The 18,546-nt window shown below is 35.0% G+C and overlaps 1 protein-coding gene across 1 annotated transcript in view; it reads left to right on the top strand.

Moving 5' to 3' along the window:
• The first annotated feature begins 11,178 nt into the window (after window positions 1-11,178).
• LOC129227611 (protein Wnt-11b-2-like) overlaps window positions 11,179-18,546 on the top strand; it is an 81,425-nt gene continuing 74,057 nt past the window's right edge. The window contains exon 1 of the mRNA XM_054862199.1: window positions 11,179-11,282. Coding sequence (XP_054718174.1) covers window positions 11,212-11,282 — 71 coding nt within the window. The 5' untranslated portion in view covers window positions 11,179-11,211. The remainder of the gene's footprint in view (window positions 11,283-18,546) is intronic.

Below are 18,546 nucleotides of genomic sequence, written 5' to 3'. Positions count from 1 at the left end.
TTTTCTATCCTAAACATTTTTTAAGGTAATCAAAAACTGTTTCTGAACTACAAATTTGAAAATTTTTCGCGGGAGAGCCCCCAAAGCCCCTACTTTTTAGTGTAACTAGAGAAAAATATACCAATTGTGTTTTTCAAGTTTCAGTCTAGAAAATGGCCGGGAAAATTTTCCACCCCAACATTAGCAAAGATCGTCTAAATGCATTTTTAAGGCTATAAAAATTAGCAAAAATAGATACTCTTCTTGATTTTTGTGCTTTTTTTGTTAATAGTTCTTGGGGACAAAGGTTAAGTGTCCAACAAATTGGGGGGGGGGGGATCATCGGCCCCTCGTGTCCCCCCCTCGACGCTACGCCTCTGCCGTCGTGAAATTTTAAAGTAGGGGAAATCATCAACGTCAGTATTGCATGATTATGCACAGCACATTAAAGAGGACCCCAGTATCTTTATAGCTTGAGCTCCTAGTGTAATTTCGCATCGCAAGAGCCCAAGTGTCTCTATCTGGTGGGAAACTAGAAGTCAATATTCTCCAGTGGCAATGGCAGCCGCTGGTAATGATGTGACATATGTGTCAGCCCTAGGAGTGCACTAGGTCTGCAAATGGTAAGGTGCCAATATGCAACCCCTGTTTAGAAAAATTAGTATTTTTAACACAAACACATTCTATTATCTTTATGCATATTGATCGATATTTAAATTATTTTCTTGTTATGACGAAGGCTGCGGAATCGTAAGGAAATGACTGAGTCGGGGAATTTTAGAGCCTTCGACTTCGACACCTTTACGCCAAAATCAGTCCAATTCCGACTTTGACTCCACCTCTTGGAACTTTCAAGTCTTCAACTCTGATTCCTTTATCCACAGAAGTTCGACTCCAACTCCGCAACCCTGACCACAGCATCAAATAAATTTCTTCATTTTAGGACTGGAGATTTTAGAATGAATTATCATTTTCATCTCCAGTTATAATCCACCACATTATTTTCATGAACCTAGTCCTGTTGTAAAGGACGACACTGAAGATTTTACAACGTGCTGCAAAAGCAAATTTAAGAAATCGAAGTGTTTTCTTTTGTGTTTCTATTGCATAAAAAGTTCAAAATTTACCGATGCATAAAAAATGATTTTAATCGAAGGCTTTAGACATTCAAGGGGATTAATTTATTCTAACTCTTTCGCTGCACGATATATTGCTGTTATGATTGTCAAATAAACACATAAAAAGTAAAAAAAGAAGAAAAATCATATGAATAAATGAAAGTGAAAAAAAAAATAATTAAACCGAAGACCACCGCAAAAACGAAATGCTGCAACTTCCGCTGAAAACAAAAGAAAAGAAAAAGAAATAGAGCGTGCGGCAAGAGTAAGACGGAGTGTACCCAATGAAGAAGAGACGCGGTTACCGGAACTGCCGCCAGGTAGAGCAGACGGCGCGGCGTGCGAAAAGTTAGAGAGGTGTGAATATTGGGATGTCTTTTGAGGACTGCCGACGCCTCTTTTATCGTTACCGCCCGAGCTGGACACTCGCCAAGCCGGATCGCCAAGACGCCAACTCGGAGCTCGGTGGTGAAAGCAAACATTCAGTCAGAAGTTGATTTCATCATTGTGGTAACATGTGACTTTCGGCATCGATGCCTGATTGAAGATTTAGGATAAAAATTATGTTTAAAATGTGGTTCTGACGTTAAAAATTAAACACTTTAAAAAATTCTTAGTTGTGAAAATAGTATTTTAGTACGTGCAGGGGCGTGCACTGGGGGGAGGGGAAGCAGAGACACCTGTTGACCCGAGCCTGAAGGGGGCCCGATATTGTTGAAACTAGGGGTGAAATATAAGGGTAAATAATATGGAAGGGGCCCGGAAAAATCATTTGTGACGGGCTCCAAAATTTCTGCGCATGCTCCTGAGTGTGTGAAGCAATCTATAGTTAATATTACATTCATCAAAAAAAGAAGATTGGAAGGCATATTGCAATATCTCTCTTAAACTGAAGGAACTTTTTTTTTAATAGTCAATTGAATTTTTAAAAAAAGTTTTCTTAATTTTTTTTCCCTAAGCAAATACGAAATGCTTATTACTCTCAATTAGAGTTGTAAAATTTCCGGAAATTTTCAAGTGGTGGAAAAAAATTGGTTTTTTGCCGGTTTTTTGGGGAAAAAATGGAAAATTTGATTCTTGTATGAATAAAATTAGGGTTTCTTAATAGCTCTGTGTTTCTTGGAACATATAAAGGGTTAAGTATTAAAAAATATATGCTATCCACACATCTTCTTTTTCTGCTTGACAGAATTACACATAAAGGTAAGATCAATCAGAAAAAAAAATTGTTTTATAACTGAGAGCTTTCATGGTCAAACACCAGAAATAAGTCAAGTCGTCATTCAACCAATAATATTGGGTAATGTGTGTAACTAATCATAACAATTACATTTTCTATTTTAGATTACCTTTGAAACTTGAAATATTAATTGAAATTTTCGACTTTCAAGCATGATTGATGTTTTTTTGAAAGAAAAATAATACAATGTAACTTTACTATCTGAAAATGAAAGCTATTGAGTTCTGATTTTTTCCAATTCAGTCAAATCAAAAGTTAAAATCAAAACTAAATTGATTTTTCTTAAACTGAAAAAAACTTAAACTGGAGTTTCAGTTTATTCATACAGCCGTGCTAAGCATAATAGTAAAAGTAATCATGCCAGCACTTTTGAACAAAACTGAGTTATTATAACCAAGTTGTTCTCTGTTTCGTATTTTACTTAATAAATAAAATGTTTTAGGGTCATTTGATCAAGATTTTTTTTTTTTTTTTTTTTGAAAAATTCTAAAAAGAAAAAACAAAAGAAAAAAAGAAGACATCTGAATCAAATATATAGAAGAGCCAAACTTTAAAACACAATATCTCAGCTTGAGCCCAACTGCAGATTCCACTTTTTTGCTTAGCACGGCAGTATACAAGGTGCAGCAAAAAATATATATATATTGGACAAAAATTGTATCATCGAATGGAAGAAAGGTAATTTAATTGTAATGAGTGCCTTATTTATATTTGTTTCTCACTTTATTAGAAAATAATTTACAATATATTTTCTAGTTTATGTATTGTTTTTCGGTTTTCTTACAATTTTAAGCAAATTACCTGCTGTTTTAAGTTGTTTAACCAAGTAGAACGACAGTTCGTTTGCCTGTTGGCCTCGGCAAACAGTATTTGAAACGGTATGCCGTTTCAAGTAGCTTGGAACTGATTGTCGATGTCCGGAAAGTGTACAAAATCAAACAATGAGAGTTTCAGTTAATCGTCAGGTCATCCAAAGCGGAGTTCAATGAAATCCTTGGGTTTCCACGAGAGAAGTCATCTGTAAGGTGGGAATTACGATAAATGCGACTAAGGGCAAAAAACAGCTCAAATAGAAATTTTACGAGTTCCAAAAAGTTCAGGCATTCGTATGAACTCCAAAGATGCCTGAAACCTTTGAGACGGGCCGCAAGTCTACTCTGGAAGAGATACCTTTCACTGATTTACCATTCATCCAGCTCATATCCTTCAGAACAATATCATTTGGTTTGTAGACACGCCAAGCACCTTAGAAAATGTTAAATATCGCCAAAATCCAAAGTCAGGCTTGATCTGTGATGGAATCAGCACAAGCGACAAAAAAAAATTCTAGTTCTTTGTGGATTAGGGCCGTAAAGTGAATCAAAAAGTGAACCAGAAGGACATTTTAGAAGTTGTTGTACTTCTGTGGGCCTAAGAGCACTTCAGCAATGTAGACTAGACATTTTCCTTAAACTCCACACCAATTCATATGGCCAAAAAAACGAGGCGCATTGTGTGCGCAGATTTAGGCGCATTGTTTTTGACATGATACCATGTTTTGAGTGGACGCTCTACTCCCTAGACCTCAATCTCATTTATTACACTGTATGGCCTGTTTTAGAGTCAAAGGTCAACCCTAAACTACACAAAAGTTTGGACTCTCTAAACCAAATGCTTTATAGGGAATAGGATTGATTAATGGTAAAACTTTTTTGTTGCCCTTGGATGAAAATTTCAATATGCAGTTGCACCTCTGTATTACTGCAAAAGGCTGCCAGTTTGAAACCAATTAATTTATTGATTGCTAAAGGTCTTCTCATTTTATTATTTTTATGTTTTGTTAATTTATTTATTTTTAATAAAGTTTCATGTAAAATTGCTTACCCAGTTTTTTTTTTTTTTTTTTTTTTTTTTTTTTTGCCGCACCCTGTACATTTTGTTCGCACAGTCAGTAGAAACATAGTTTTGTGATTAAAGTAATGCTTGTTTGTTTTATGAAGAAGGAAAATAAATTCTTCACTAAGGATATTGGTTTAAGCTTTTTTGCAAAAAGTATTAGTAAACGTTTTTTGATCTATAATCAAATTATATTAACTTGCATTAAAATTAGACAGTATTTTAACGTACAAGGGGGGGGGGAGGAAATTGCATCAGAATTAAAGTCTGAGAAATTTTTAAGCACTTTTTACTGAAAATATCAATTAAAAGTTCCTGAAAAGTTGGAAAATTCTTTTTTTTTTTCATTTTTCCAGAATGGAAATAAACTCCTTCGGAAATTTTCCGGTTTTTTCCGACCGTTTTCATTTCTACTCTCAATTGACCGCAAGAGCACCACTGTCCACCAGCCTCGGCAAGCGGTACCTCCTCCAGGGTGGTGGCGTCCATGCCCTACGCAAACGCGCGCGCCACCACCCAGGAGCAGGAACATGCTCGCAGAAGTTTGTTGTGTGCTAGGTGCTATTTTTGTCTTAAGAGGATTGTGTAAAGCCGAGAAGGTTCGGTATAAATAAAGTTGATTCCGATTAACAGGAGTCATCTGTAGAAGCAAGAAACCCAACGAGTGGGGTCCTGTCGCACCTCGTAATGAGCTTGTTTCCTTCAGTCAAAAGTATTACTTTTAGTCACTAAAATTGATAGAAGAAGCAAAAAAATAATAACAATAATAAAAACATGGAGCGAGAAAATCTTTCATTTTTCCAACGCTTAGTTTTAAATTATTTTTTTTAAATGTCCGATTTTGGAAATAAGGCGTGGTCTAGGTGATGTCACAAATGATGTACTTGGCGCATCTGTCTACCGCGTTTCCACGTTATGACGATCTAGAAGCGAATTAAATATTGCGCTCTACGCTTGCTATCAACCATATCGTTGCCAACACATGTGAGTAAAGAAGCGAATTAAATATTGTGCTCTGTGAATGGCATTTCATCATTTGTGATGTCATCGGCAGAAGCGTAAGCAATAAAAGCGCACCGATTAAAATATTTTTAAAAATATTAAACGTAGTCAATTTAAAAAAAAATGGTCAGATCCTATGTTTTTAAGCATGCTCTTTCAGAAAAAAAAAATACTTTTAAAAATTCGGAAATGACTAAATTGCGAAAAATAATAATTTGAATTCATTATGTCAGCATTCAATTTATTATTATTACGTATTTTAATTTTTAATCGAAGAAATGTTAATAAAACTGGAGCAACAATATTTAATGCGAGAACAGAGAGAGGGGAAATGTAATTGATTTTATTGTCAGCGATTAGAAAGAGTGTTCAAGAAAACTTTCTGGCGACATTTTATTTGTGATGTTGCTGTGTTAAATTCAAATTAATCACCAGCAGAATAACAGTTAGTCGCACTCAGCTTGCAATTTACGATGCAACACTTATATTTCCTATATTCCTACGCAATTTTTCAATCAACTTTTCTTTCTTATAAAGAGGGAACTAACTAAACATTTATTGACTTAAGTATCCAGTGATAAGTAAAGGTTGCAAAACAATGAATGGACCGTTTGAAATGCTTTTTGATATATTTACAAAAAGAACACGATGAAAAATAATGGTGTTGATGAATCATATAACTCGAAAACCTTTATTTTAACTTAAACTAATTAATATTGAAAAATATTTCAAAATTTTACTTTCCTATTTTCATACCCGGGGTGATACGAAAGTTTAACTAATGTTTATATATTCCTAAGCTTGAGAAAACTGAAAGGGGTCCCGCGGCGTGAGGTGACAAGAAAGTCCAGTAATAAAGTGTGTGGGGGGAAAGGGGCATGGTTCTTACTTAGCAAATTAAACAAAACATAAATACCTAGAAATTTAAAGCAAATATAAATCCCCGCGGATTTGCTTCAAACAAACTATGCTGGAAAAAGTTCTTGATGAAAAACATGTATAGAAAATATCTTTTTGATTTGAACAATGTTTCATTCAGTTTTTAACAGTTCAAAAACCTTAATATTAGCGTCTACGGGGAAATTAAAAGTCAATATAAATCCCGAACTAAAAGGCGGATTTGCTTCAAACAAACTTTGTTGAAAATAGCCCTTGATGAGGAACAAGCATAAAAGCAGATTTTTTTTTTAGTTAGTTATTTTGAAAGCAAATTTAGATTATGATTTAGCATGAAGAACAGCTGTGCAGACGATTTTTTATTTGGTAATTTTATTTTACTTTTTTTTTTTTTTTTTTTTTTTTTTTTTTTTTTTTTTTCAGTGATGCTGAAAATTATTTCTTTAAGTGGACATTTTATTATTTTTTAAGTATATTTGTCGATTTTTTTTTTTTTGGCAATGCGGGAAAAATAAAATCCGAGGCGGCTTATTTTTACCCGGAAGAAAGAGAAAGATTTATTATTATTATTATTATTATTATTATTATTATTATTATTATTATTATTATTATGTATTTATTTTTATGAGATCACAATTTCTAATTATTTTTTATTTTTTATTTGTTCTTTTATTTATTTTTTACGTATCTATTTCGTCGGATGAGCGAGGCATATTTTGTTTCAAGAAATCAGCTTAGAATGGCAAAAATGCATGTTTGTCCTAATTTGCAGCCTTAGCTAATTTAAAGAATATTGATTAGATACTGAAAGTCGATATATTGGTGTACGAGAAAGTAGGCTCGTTTTGTATTGGATGGAACTTCTTGTTTATCAAATACACGGTTAGTATGCATATTTAAGAATTTGTTTTGCTCATTAACTCATATTATCCAGATTTTCGATTCTCCGTATTGCCTTCGATCCCAGTTAGTCCGAATAATTGAGATTGTGCGGTGGTGTTTACCTTTTTCACCCCAGTGCAATATGCGTCAGAAAATATTCACCCAAGGCGGATGCACAAGGAAATGTTCTTACTTCCGGTGTATTATTTGTGTTTGTTTGCTCCATCCATTAGCACCGGTGTGACATTTTCACGCATACATGTGCACCTAAGTCCCGGAATTTTAAACCTTAGCTTTCACTCGTACATTTAAAATATTGATATCAATCCAAAAAGCGGATTTTTTTGCGTCCGCTGGAATTGTTCAAAGCTTTTTTTTTTTAATAGAACTAGAGTTCCTAGTGTGTTAGTTCGCTTCAAAGGCTGTTTTTTTTTCCCCCAAAACGATAAAACGTTTCGCATTTTATTTATTTATTTATTAATTTATTATTATTTCAATCAAAAAAATTGTTTACGAGAGTTTCGTAGAAGTTAATCGATCGAAAAAGACGGTATTTTATGCTACTCAATAATAATTTTATAATTATTTTGAAAATTAATATATTGATCTCATTTTGACTATGCTTCATTTAAATGCTTCGTACCCAAAGGTTGCATAGTTAGAAGTACATCTTTTAAACTTTGATTTTTAAAGAATTCCGGAGGAGAGTTCCCGAACCCCATCCTTTCTCCTAACGTCATCAAGGAAGCCTACGCTAGCGTATTTTTATAGGACTTCCAATTTTGAAAAACTCCCAGCAAAGGGCAGCCACCTTAACTCCCATCATTAATGAAATTTCATTTTCAGGACTTCCAATTTCTAGGTCCCCCAAAAAGTCCCTCCCCTTATTATCACCATGGATCGTGTAAGAGTTTATTTTTAGGGCATCAATTTTTAAAAAATTTTGGTGGGAAGCCCCCCAAACTTCTTCTCCCTGTAATATCATTGACTATCAATGATTTCGTTTAAGGAGTTTCGATTTCGGAAAACTGTTGGGAGAAAGCTCCCGATCCCGATCCTCTCTTCAAACCTTGGGCGGAGTTAAAAAAGGGCTTACGGGGGCTAAGCCCCCTTGAAAGCTTATTATTGAAAGCCCCCACAAAGAAAAGAAAAGATGCGCAGTTTGAAGCCTTCTTTCTATATATGTATAGTTATATTCGTTTTTTAAAGAATAATGCTCATAACAATCAAAAACATTTTTTTTTTGCTCAGCGTTAGCATTCTACGAGATTTTTCCTCTTCTCTCATGCTCTTCTAGTATTTGCTCAATGTGCTTTCTATTTTGTTATCAGTTGCATATAATTTTCAGGAGAGAGCCCTCAAACCCACTCACTTCCCTGACGTCATCAAACATAACCTAAAAGTGAATTATTAATCCTTCAATTTTGTAAATGTTTTTCAAACTTCAATCCCGAAAAAGTCTGGGAGAGAGGGCCTGATTCTCCCCCATTCTCTTTAATCGCCAAAGATAGTTTAGGATTTCGTTTTCAGAAACTTCTGTGGGAGAGTTCCTCAAACCTATTTCTTCCAAAGATGGACTAAACTTGACTTCAGTTTTCACTGTGTAAAACACATCGGGAGTGAAATCCATGCCTTTTCCTCTAGGATTATATAGTGCTGCCTAAAATTACATTTTAAAAATTCAATATCGAAAAACTTTCTGGGAAAGCCACCAGATGCCCTGGAGTCTCCAAAGATAATCTAAAACAGTGACTCTAGGATTTCAATTTAAAAGGATTTTCAAAGAAACGCCTCACCTTCCCTCAGCAAATGTGACCAATAATTACGTTTTTAATAAAATGATGTCGAAACTTCCCGGAAGAGCCCTAGATCTTCTTAAGTCATTAAAGATTACCTAAAATTAACTTCAGTCTTGAAAAAGAACGGGAAAGAACAGCATAACCTTTCCACTAATAGTACCAAAAACTGTCTAAAAATGCGATTTTTGACGATAATTTCGAAACATTCCCTAGGAAAGGCACTGAAAACCCTTCCTCCCTGATGTTCTTCTTTTAACTCCGTCAAAGATTGGCTAAAGTAGTTTTAAGTTTTCAATTTCGAGGATTTTCCGCTGGAACTCTGTACGATATTATTCTTTTCCTTCAAATTTTGGAGTGATTTTTTTGGTTGGGGGAAGTTAGCACTCGGGACACAAAAGTCTAAATCCGCCAATGCTTCAAACTATTAAAGATCGTCCAAAACTTATTTTTTAAAGTTACAGCTTCCAAAATTTTTCGGTGGAGCGTCATTGATCCCTTTTCTCCCAATATTATTAAAAATCGCCTTTAACTGTATTTTTTTGGTTTCAATTCCAAAATATTACCGAGTAGATCCCATGAAAACGGCTCTCCTGGACATCATCTAGTGTCGACTAAAATTACATTTTGAAGCTTCAATTTCGAAATCCCCTAACGTTAGCAAAGATGGCTTTCACACTTTTAAGATTTCAATTTCGAAGAAGTTTCGAAGGGGGTGGGGGGCTCCGAATCTTTCCTTTTCATAGCATCACCAAAGGTCGTCTAACACTTTTTTTTTTTCGAATTATAGTTTCGAAAGACATCCAGGGGATAACCCAGAACCCCTCTTTCCTTCTCATAATCGAAGTTGATCCACATTAGCGCTCTTGGAATTTCAGTTTCGAAAAATTAGAGGGGACCAAGTAGGGTTGGCGAGCCGAAGAGAGCAAGGGAACGGATCTCCTGGTATATTTATAAAGTTTTATAGCAATAGAAACTATTAGCACTGCAATGAGGACATTTTTTTTTTTTTTGATACTAGCAACCTTTATTATATACTAGTGGTACCCGTACGGTTTTGCCCGTAGTAGAAAATTGAAAGGTCTTTTGGTTCGCCTGTATATTACAAATAATGTATGGTGAATTTCTCGCCAACTGGCTGGCCCATGTTACGGTTCCACGTTATGATAACTTGGTAATTTACTCGTCCACCTTATGATAATTTTGCTCGGGAAAATGTTCTTAAAATTGGAATAGGAAAAGAACAAAATCGAATTTTCGATAAATCGCTTCGAGGTGCACACCCCCATGCTACAAACTAACTTTGTGCCAAATTTCATGAAAATCGGCGGAACGGTCTAGACGCTATGCTATGCGTGTCACAGATATCCGGACAGAGATCCAGATATCCAGACAGACAGAGAGATTTTTAGTTTTATTATTAGTAAAGATTGTCCTCCCTCCTTTTTTTTCCCTTTTTCCTTTTAATTTAATTATTTTGCTGTCTCAAAAGATTTTTGGCCTACCCTGGAAATTCGGGCTGACTGCGGCTCAGGAAAGATTGCAGAACCATTAAGGAAAACACATGAAAAACGTATATTTTCCGCATCATTGGCGGTTTGTACTCTAGGGGGACGACGACTGCACCCTCACTTTTGTAAGTAAAGAGATATTGCCCCAGTCACTTTTCTAAGCTCAAAATTTTCGATCGATCGAAAAATCATTGTACTGATAGATCCACGTGTTTGAAGAACGATGAATTGACTTAATAAATGTTTTTTTTTTTTTTTCATGTTATTTCATACAAATAAAAATGGAACTTCGAACTGGAATGAGGGAATCTACTGCGGCCATTTGTCCTCAGGGCCGCCGAAAGCCAAGGCAGGCAGGCCCCTTGCCAGTTCGATCTATCGGCCCTCCTCCCCCATAAAAATTAAAAACTCCGATTCCAAACTAGACCGCCATCAGGACCGGGTCCCTAGATTTCGACTAGACTGGTATGACCTCTCGTCGGGCTTGTATACCGATTTCAGTGGCCATGTAACTATTTTTTTAGAGGCGGTCATTTAATCAAAAATGACTATAAAATACAAAATTTTTGCCCAATTTTTTCAAAAAGTGAACTTTGGGGGCGCCAACGCTCTACTATCCCCCCTCCCCCTCCCCCTCCCTCCGCATCTCACATCCGCCTTCTCACTTTTTTCGTGCACCGGCCGTCAATGTTCTGCAGAAATCATGGATGTCTCTCAATAACGAAATAAATAATAGATAAAAGCACATTATCAACCCTTTATTTTCCTAAGCAATGATCGCCAAGAATGCGATATGTCGCCAAGTTCGGCTATCCCAGCGGGGTGCAAAAAATGGGAGTTTCAAGCGGGCCCGCCGTAGAAAGTGCAGTGATGCAGGACCTTCTGGACATTCATCTGGACACGATAGAACTATGGGTTATTTACTTTACACTTTTGTCTTAGCTACATTGGCATTGGCTCCCGCTGTCGCGCTCCATTGGATGTGAGTACTCATAACTTTCTCTTTTTTAACCTTTTTTTTTGGGGGGGGGGGGTGGAGTTGAAATGCCGATTTAAAAATAAATTAAAACGCGAATTTTGAAAACTCTTGAACAATATTCAAGTGCCAGAAATTTTATGAGCAAATTTTAGTAACATTAACAGTTTTATATGTAAGTTTTACTTTTACTTGCTTGTTTGTTTTGTTTATACTACTTATTTTTGTATTGTTGTGTTCTAGAATTTCAGAATTAAGTTGAGAAAATTGGAAAAAAAAAAAAAAAAAAAAAAAACCTTCGTAAAACAACATTCGCAACCTCCCCCCCCCCCCCCCCCCCAAAAAAAAAAGTTCTTGAAACTTTTTGAATTTTTTCTCTTATAATTTTATACTGTTTTAAACTTTATAATTTTGCATATTGTAAATTTTTTGTGCTTATTTCTGAAACTAAAGTTTTTGTCTGCCTCTCCCTCTCTCTTTTGTTTTTTTTTCCCTTTAATTTTTTATTTTTTTTATTTTTCATTTATTTATTTACTTATTTATTTTTTTTACTATCAGCCTTTTTTTTTTAATCATGGAATGCTTTGATACGAAATGCTTAACAGCCAATATGAAATGGATAAAATTAAAATTTTTTTTTTCGTGCTCATACCCAACATGAAACATGCCCAAAGTCTTTGGAATGAACTTTTTATTTTTTAAATTCTACTTGAACTCACGGAGAGATTACATAGTTTAATGTATCGTTGTTAAAATATTTAAAAAAAATTTCAACATGAAATCTTTTTAACCGTTTTGTCTTCTTTCCGAAGAAAATGATTCACCAGCTAATATATATTTTATGGGTCTCGAGTTACTAATTAGGTAACTTAGGTAACTAGCAAACTAAAACTAAAAGTATAATTCATATGCTTTGCTGCGCGAATAAATGTGATTCATTATTTTGTTTTAACAACTAAGCATTGAGAGAGAAAATCTGAGACATAAGATTTCACACCGATTTGTCTAATTTCTGAATTAACTTACTCAATGAAATATTTTAGCTTGGAATAAACTGATACAGTTCAATAAGAGCCATCCCTTAATTTCCAATAGAAGAAGTGGTGTAGCCCTATAGTCCGCAGAACTTATTTTCCTACGCGAATAGCCTGCAATTCGTTTAAAATGTTGAAATTCAAATGAAATTGAAAAGAAGTGTAGGAACTCAGCTCCCTTGAGCTCCATTCAAATTAATATGCGCGTTTTTTCATACTTGAGCAATGCCTTTTTTGACCACAAATTCATCTTCAAAAAAGAATAATGCATATTTTTTAATTAAAGTTTTTCCACGTATGTGGCTGTGAGAAGCAAAGGGATGTAAGTGAACTTTTTTATGTTTCGAGAAAAATGCAATTGAAATTCAGATCCTAGGCTTTCCTTGATTTTTTTTTAAAAATAAATTATGCTGTACAGCTGAACCTACCAGAGTTATTAGTACTATCCCTTGCACCAATGCAGAGGAGAGGTTCTCCTAACATTTGCACAAATTATCTCGAAATTTTTAATTTTTGCACTCTCTTCACTTTGCTTCTCACTGCCTCATAAATCCTCTCTAAAAAATCTTCTGATAATTTCCACAAAAATATGTTTAAATAAGATGTGAAAAACTTTGTTTTTTCCTTTCTTTACATTGTTTAACCCCTTTTCGTTTTTTCTTACTTTTAGTAAAAAAATGTTTTTCAGGGTTGTTCTGCTTGAATAACTTAAAGTTAATTAACTATAAATTTTTATGCTCAAACATTCCCTTTATACTCCTTGATAACTAAAATTTCTTATATTCACTAAAACTAGAAAAAAACTTTGAGTGTAAACACTAAACTCAGACACAGCAAAAGAATAGCAGGCATGCGTCAGAAAATTACAGTCCATTTCGTAGCAGTAACTGCAACTGTCACTTACCATAGAAATAACATTTCACCCAAAACCACACGAATTTAATGACATTTTCAAATCTCTCTCTCTTTATCTCTCTCTCGCACACACACGCAAGGAAAAGCAAATCTTTTTACTATAGAAAACTTTTGCCTAGTCAGTAATTGAGATATGCGTTAATAACGTATATCATTTGAAAAAAAAAATAATAAGAAGTAAGATTTATATTACTGTTCAATAGCAAAATATTTTTCCTCCCAATCCTCGATTTTTGAATGAAAATTTGCATCACGCTTTTTCCATCTGTACAGGCAGATGTTAGGGTGTGTCTAAGTGCTTGGTGCAAAAATTATGATAGAGCTTTAGAACTTAAGCATTGTCGAAGCTGCTAACCGTAAAATACATATTATAATAGCCATGATGAAAATTTTTAAATTAAAGTGTCACTGATATTTTTATTTACTAACCAATAATTATGAAGAGCTACGAATTTCTTGGTGAATCTTTAGCACAAAATCTATCAAAACTTCGAACACAGTAGTCTCACTTACAAATTTTTTCATTGAACTTATTCTATCATTTGAATATTATTAGTCAAACATTTTATCCCTTTTTTAAGTAAATAATATTTGTAAAATGATATATGTTTCGTGTAATTTTGTTAGAGTGGGAAAACAAATTTTTAGTTTGTTTTTTTTTTTTTTTTCGAAAAAATGGCAAAATAATTTAAACTGAAATTTAACTAATAGAATATCTGATTTTCCCCTCTTTTAGTTGCAATAAACGTTCTGTACAACTTCTTTTATGTAATCACAAGTAATATATTAGCCCTGATTTCTTAATTGCACATTTTGTCAACAACACATTGAAACATTTATTTGCAGGATAAATTTTAAACACAATTTTCAAGGATGTAAAAATCGCATGCTTTATGCCCGAAATATTTACTACAGATTTGTACTTTATTCGGGCTATTGTTTTTGCTTTTCCTATTTCAGTGAAACAAAATTGATAGTTTGTACTTCTAAAGGAAAACTAAAATTATTCACTTGTTTATTTTGATGCACTTTATTGCAGATTTGTATTTTATTTGCATTGTTTTTGCCGTTACTATTCCAGCGGAACGAAATTGATAGTTTGTGGTTGCAAAGTAAAGCTAAACGTGTTTATTTCTGGAGCGGGTTTTTGATCAAAAATACCTTATGGGGGTGTTTTTTTTCATCAGAAACACCTTCTGGAGGGTTTCTTGATCAAAACAGAGTCCTTTCATATGTTTAAACTACTTGTGCATATATGTTAAAACCAATGCCATGGAGGGAGTCCCCCCCCCTCGCCCCCCGCTGCGCCAATGGATTTGAACCTTATTCGGATTGCTTTCGCTGTTCCTATTTGAGTGAAACAAAATTACAAAATTGATATTTTTTAGTTGGAAAGGAAAACTTTAAACATTGACGTGTTTGTTTTGACACGTTTTACCAACAACAGACGGCGTATTCCATACATGCATCATTACAACAGCAACAAAAAATATTTGGGAGATTAAAATTGTAAAGGAGTTAAATATTTTTTATTATTACTTTTTTAATATAAAAAGCATTATATTTTTTGTAAGCAAATCAGTTTTTGTTTACTAGTAAAATTTTGCAATGATGTAGCAACCTTTAGAGAAAAATTAAAATTTCTGCCTGTCGACAACTCGACTCTTTTATTTCGAAGATTCCATTGAGTCCATTTTGTCATAAACTCTTTACATCGCTGTGGGAACCAACTCGAACTGCCATTAACTCAAAGGTTTTACCATTGGAACTTCGAGTAACCGAGAGTTGACTGACAATTCAATAGCATTGTTTTGTTTTTGGCTAACTAGTGCTACAAATTTCAAAAAATTGCGTTGTTTTGCACTGTAATTACTAGATTTATAGAGTAGTTACACGTTATCCATTTCATGTTTACTCCACTTCAATCACCAAATGAGCAAAATATTATTTTATAAAAAAAAGTAAAAGTGACGCCTTTGATTTGAGGTGCCGGAAATTGTGTTTCTATTCATTTATTAATTAGATTCTCTCTCCTTTTAGCTATATTCAAAGGTAAAAAAATTATTTTGTGCAAGAAAAAATGTTGCAAAATGAAACATGCGAAGTTTTAAAGTAATAAATCCTAACACCTTCAGTGTAAGCCAAACAAAAACAAATTAGGCACTCTACCCAGTCCCCACTTCTATCTTCTGAAAATTTAGCATTGCAAAACAAACAGGTTATGCACTCACGAAGTTCCATATTTCAAGCATCAGCACCTTAGATTTGATATGTCCAAGCGCAGATTCAGAAGAAGCGAGGTCATGACCATTGACCATCCCCCCCTCCCCCCAAGGCCATATATAGACCAATCAGCATTTTCAAAACTCATGTTTCGAAAAATTTACTCCATATCCCCTATTTGTGCTCGGTAATTGCACTTTGATCCCCGCCCCCTTTTTTTGATAGCGAACCCTCCAAAACCTGCTTTTGAGTAGCCCCCCCCCCCCTACACACGCACACACACACATAGAAAAAGAAGATATTAGCACGAGTGAATGAAAATTCAAATCATATTGAAATGAATGATATTGTGGACACTTTACCATTTGTTTGATATTAGAACAAAAATATAAATGTTTGCACTTGTCTCTTCAAATTTTTGAGCACACACTAAGGGGGAAAAAATACACCTTTTCAGTATGAACACACACCAGTACTAACTATAGAACTAACCTCTCGTCCTGCACACTAGTACTCTGCTCTCCATCTACAGATTGAGTCAGGTACCGATAAACTCGTTATCAAGTATCGCCAAGATAATAACTAGTTCATAACTACCACCATTTCCTCTAATATGTTGACATTGACAGCAGCAATGTTTTACAGAAGAGCTCCAGCTATCCGCTGATTAATTCGAATCGCTTCCAGAATTTCAGCAAAGAAAATGAGACGGAGAAACATAGCACTAACATTGCTGGGATTATGAGTCAGCGTCTTATAGGGCAGCTCCATTATTGAATTGTAATGTGCAGCACAACCTTGTCTATCAGGACTAACTGTGACAAAAGGCAATCCGGACATTCGGATAACCGGGTAATAAGGGTAATAAGTAAAACACATCCGTAAATAAATAGGCTTATCTATTATTACACAGGGGTGCCCACCTCCCTAAAAACTTGGACGCTCCCCTCCTTCAAATATCGCAAAGCCCCCCCCCCAAAAAAAAAGTAAGATTCCCCCCAAAATATGAAAAATGTCCCTCAACCCCCCCCCCCCTTGCAAAAATTTCAATGGCGCACTCTGAGCCATGAGCACCCCCTCCCTCCCCTAGGTAGCACCCCTGTATTACAGCAAAAAACGACGCTTTGTAACAAAAATGCGGTGTCATACTTACACACCAAATACGCCATGTTGTTTATCAGATGACTATAATTAATTGCATAACCTAGCTGCAGAAGGAGTTGTACATTTAATCAAAATAAAGAACAAATATTTGGCCGTTTTATATTTCCGTTCTTGCTATCGTAATTTAGAATTGAAGAGTATGCATTAACAAAGAGTTAACTTCATTTTTTGATTGTTTGGATAGCTCCTGGAGTTAACTCCATGTTGCCTCAAGCGAATGAAGCAGCTAACTCATTCTAATGAACAACTTGAGAACTATCAACTGGAGATAACTCCTTGTTGAACCAAACGAACTTGAGAACTATCAACCGGGGATAACTCCTTGTTGAACCAAACGACCAAAAAATGGAGTTAACTCTTTGTTGCTGCAAACCCTTCAATTATTGTTCAAGTGAATTTAACTTTTTTAAATTTTACAAATTTGATCCGGATAAACCGGGGCCGGATAACCAAGTTCTACTGCACTTCAAAACCAACTCAACGTACGTTGTTTTTATCTGTATACCTAATTACGCAAAACTCTTTTTTTTTTTTTTTTTTTTAAAGAAAGAAGTTGTACACCGAAATTCAAACGAGGTAAAAGATCTTTTCAGAAACTTCAATGGGCAGAGCGCAAAATGTTTTTTTTTTCTTTTTTTTGTCTTTCCTGTACAATTTTTAAAAATGGCTTGAGCAAGCTTTTATTCTAACCGCTTCAAATATTCGTTACACGCTGGCGATCCTATCTGAAATTTCGCCGGGAAGACTCCCGGTACTTATCGGGGTCATCTCTCGCCGATATGAGCCGTCTAAATTATCGCTTCTTTTCCGAACGTTCTTCGGTAGAGATACTCGAGCGCCTCTTTGTCAGTGGTATTCCAAATGAGCTGTCAATCAAATTTCCACCATTTCGTGCTATAGTACAACCAGAGCAAAGATTTTTTATATTTGGCTGTTGTCAATTAATGAGGATTTCACTGTAAATTGTAGTTAAACAAACCCCAGAAATTTTAAACATTCATTTTGAAAATGGTGACAGGGCCGTCCCAAGAGGGGGGCGAGCGGGGCAATCGCCCTGGGCTCCACGAAATGAGGGGGCGCCTTAAAGTGCCCCTCTTTTCAACGGAACACGACGACATTCACACGAAATGAGGGGCGCAACAAGGCGCCCCCCCCCCCCCCCATTTCATGCATCATAGATACACAGTCAAAAACACAAAATACAGAATCATTGCAATGATTTTTTTCCTAGGGCACAAAAATATTCCTCTCTTTATCTCCAAAACATTAGTTTCCTTTGTATCATTCAAGCAGATACAATTTCTGAGAATATAACTGTTTAGAATCAAACAAAAGGCACTTCTCCTTTGTCTAGTTCTCACCAAATTTGCTTGAATTCGTCCCCTGCGTGCAGTGACGTAACCAGAAAAAATTTTAAGGGGGCACATTGAAAAAACAAAAAACAGATTTTTTTTTTTTTTTGATCTGATAGAAAAAAAAAGGTCAAAAAGTGTCCAGTCAAAAGTTTGAAGCTTCTAGTTTTGAAAACGCAATTTTAGCCTTAAAAATGCGATTATAGGCCATGTTTATTGACGTTAGGGAGGGAGCTCAGAAACTGTTTCCGATCGATGATTTTTTTAAATAAATTGAAATCAATTCCTTCTCCCCCTGCAAGTTTTCGAAATTGAAGTTCCAAAAACGCAACTTTAGACGAACTTTGAAGATTTTATGGACGGGAGAATCTGAAGCATTTCCCAGGAAAATTGTTTAAAATTATGGTTCAAAAACTTTAAGCCATGTTTTACCTTCGTGGGCAATTCCACTTAAATTTTTTGTAAGTGTTGTTTAAAAAACCCATTTTTTTGTGATATTAAAGAAAGGCGGCATGGGGACCCTTGCACGAATATTTTCTTAAACTTAAGTCTTAAAACGCAATTTGAAAGGCCATATTTTGT

The sequence above is a fragment of the Uloborus diversus genome, chromosome 8 (genome assembly GCF_026930045.1).
Source record: "Uloborus diversus isolate 005 chromosome 8, Udiv.v.3.1, whole genome shotgun sequence".
Taxonomy (NCBI): Eukaryota; Metazoa; Arthropoda; class Arachnida; order Araneae; family Uloboridae; genus Uloborus; species Uloborus diversus.
The sequence above is the reverse complement of the archived record's forward strand: the minus strand, read 5'-3'. Positions and strand labels throughout refer to the sequence as shown.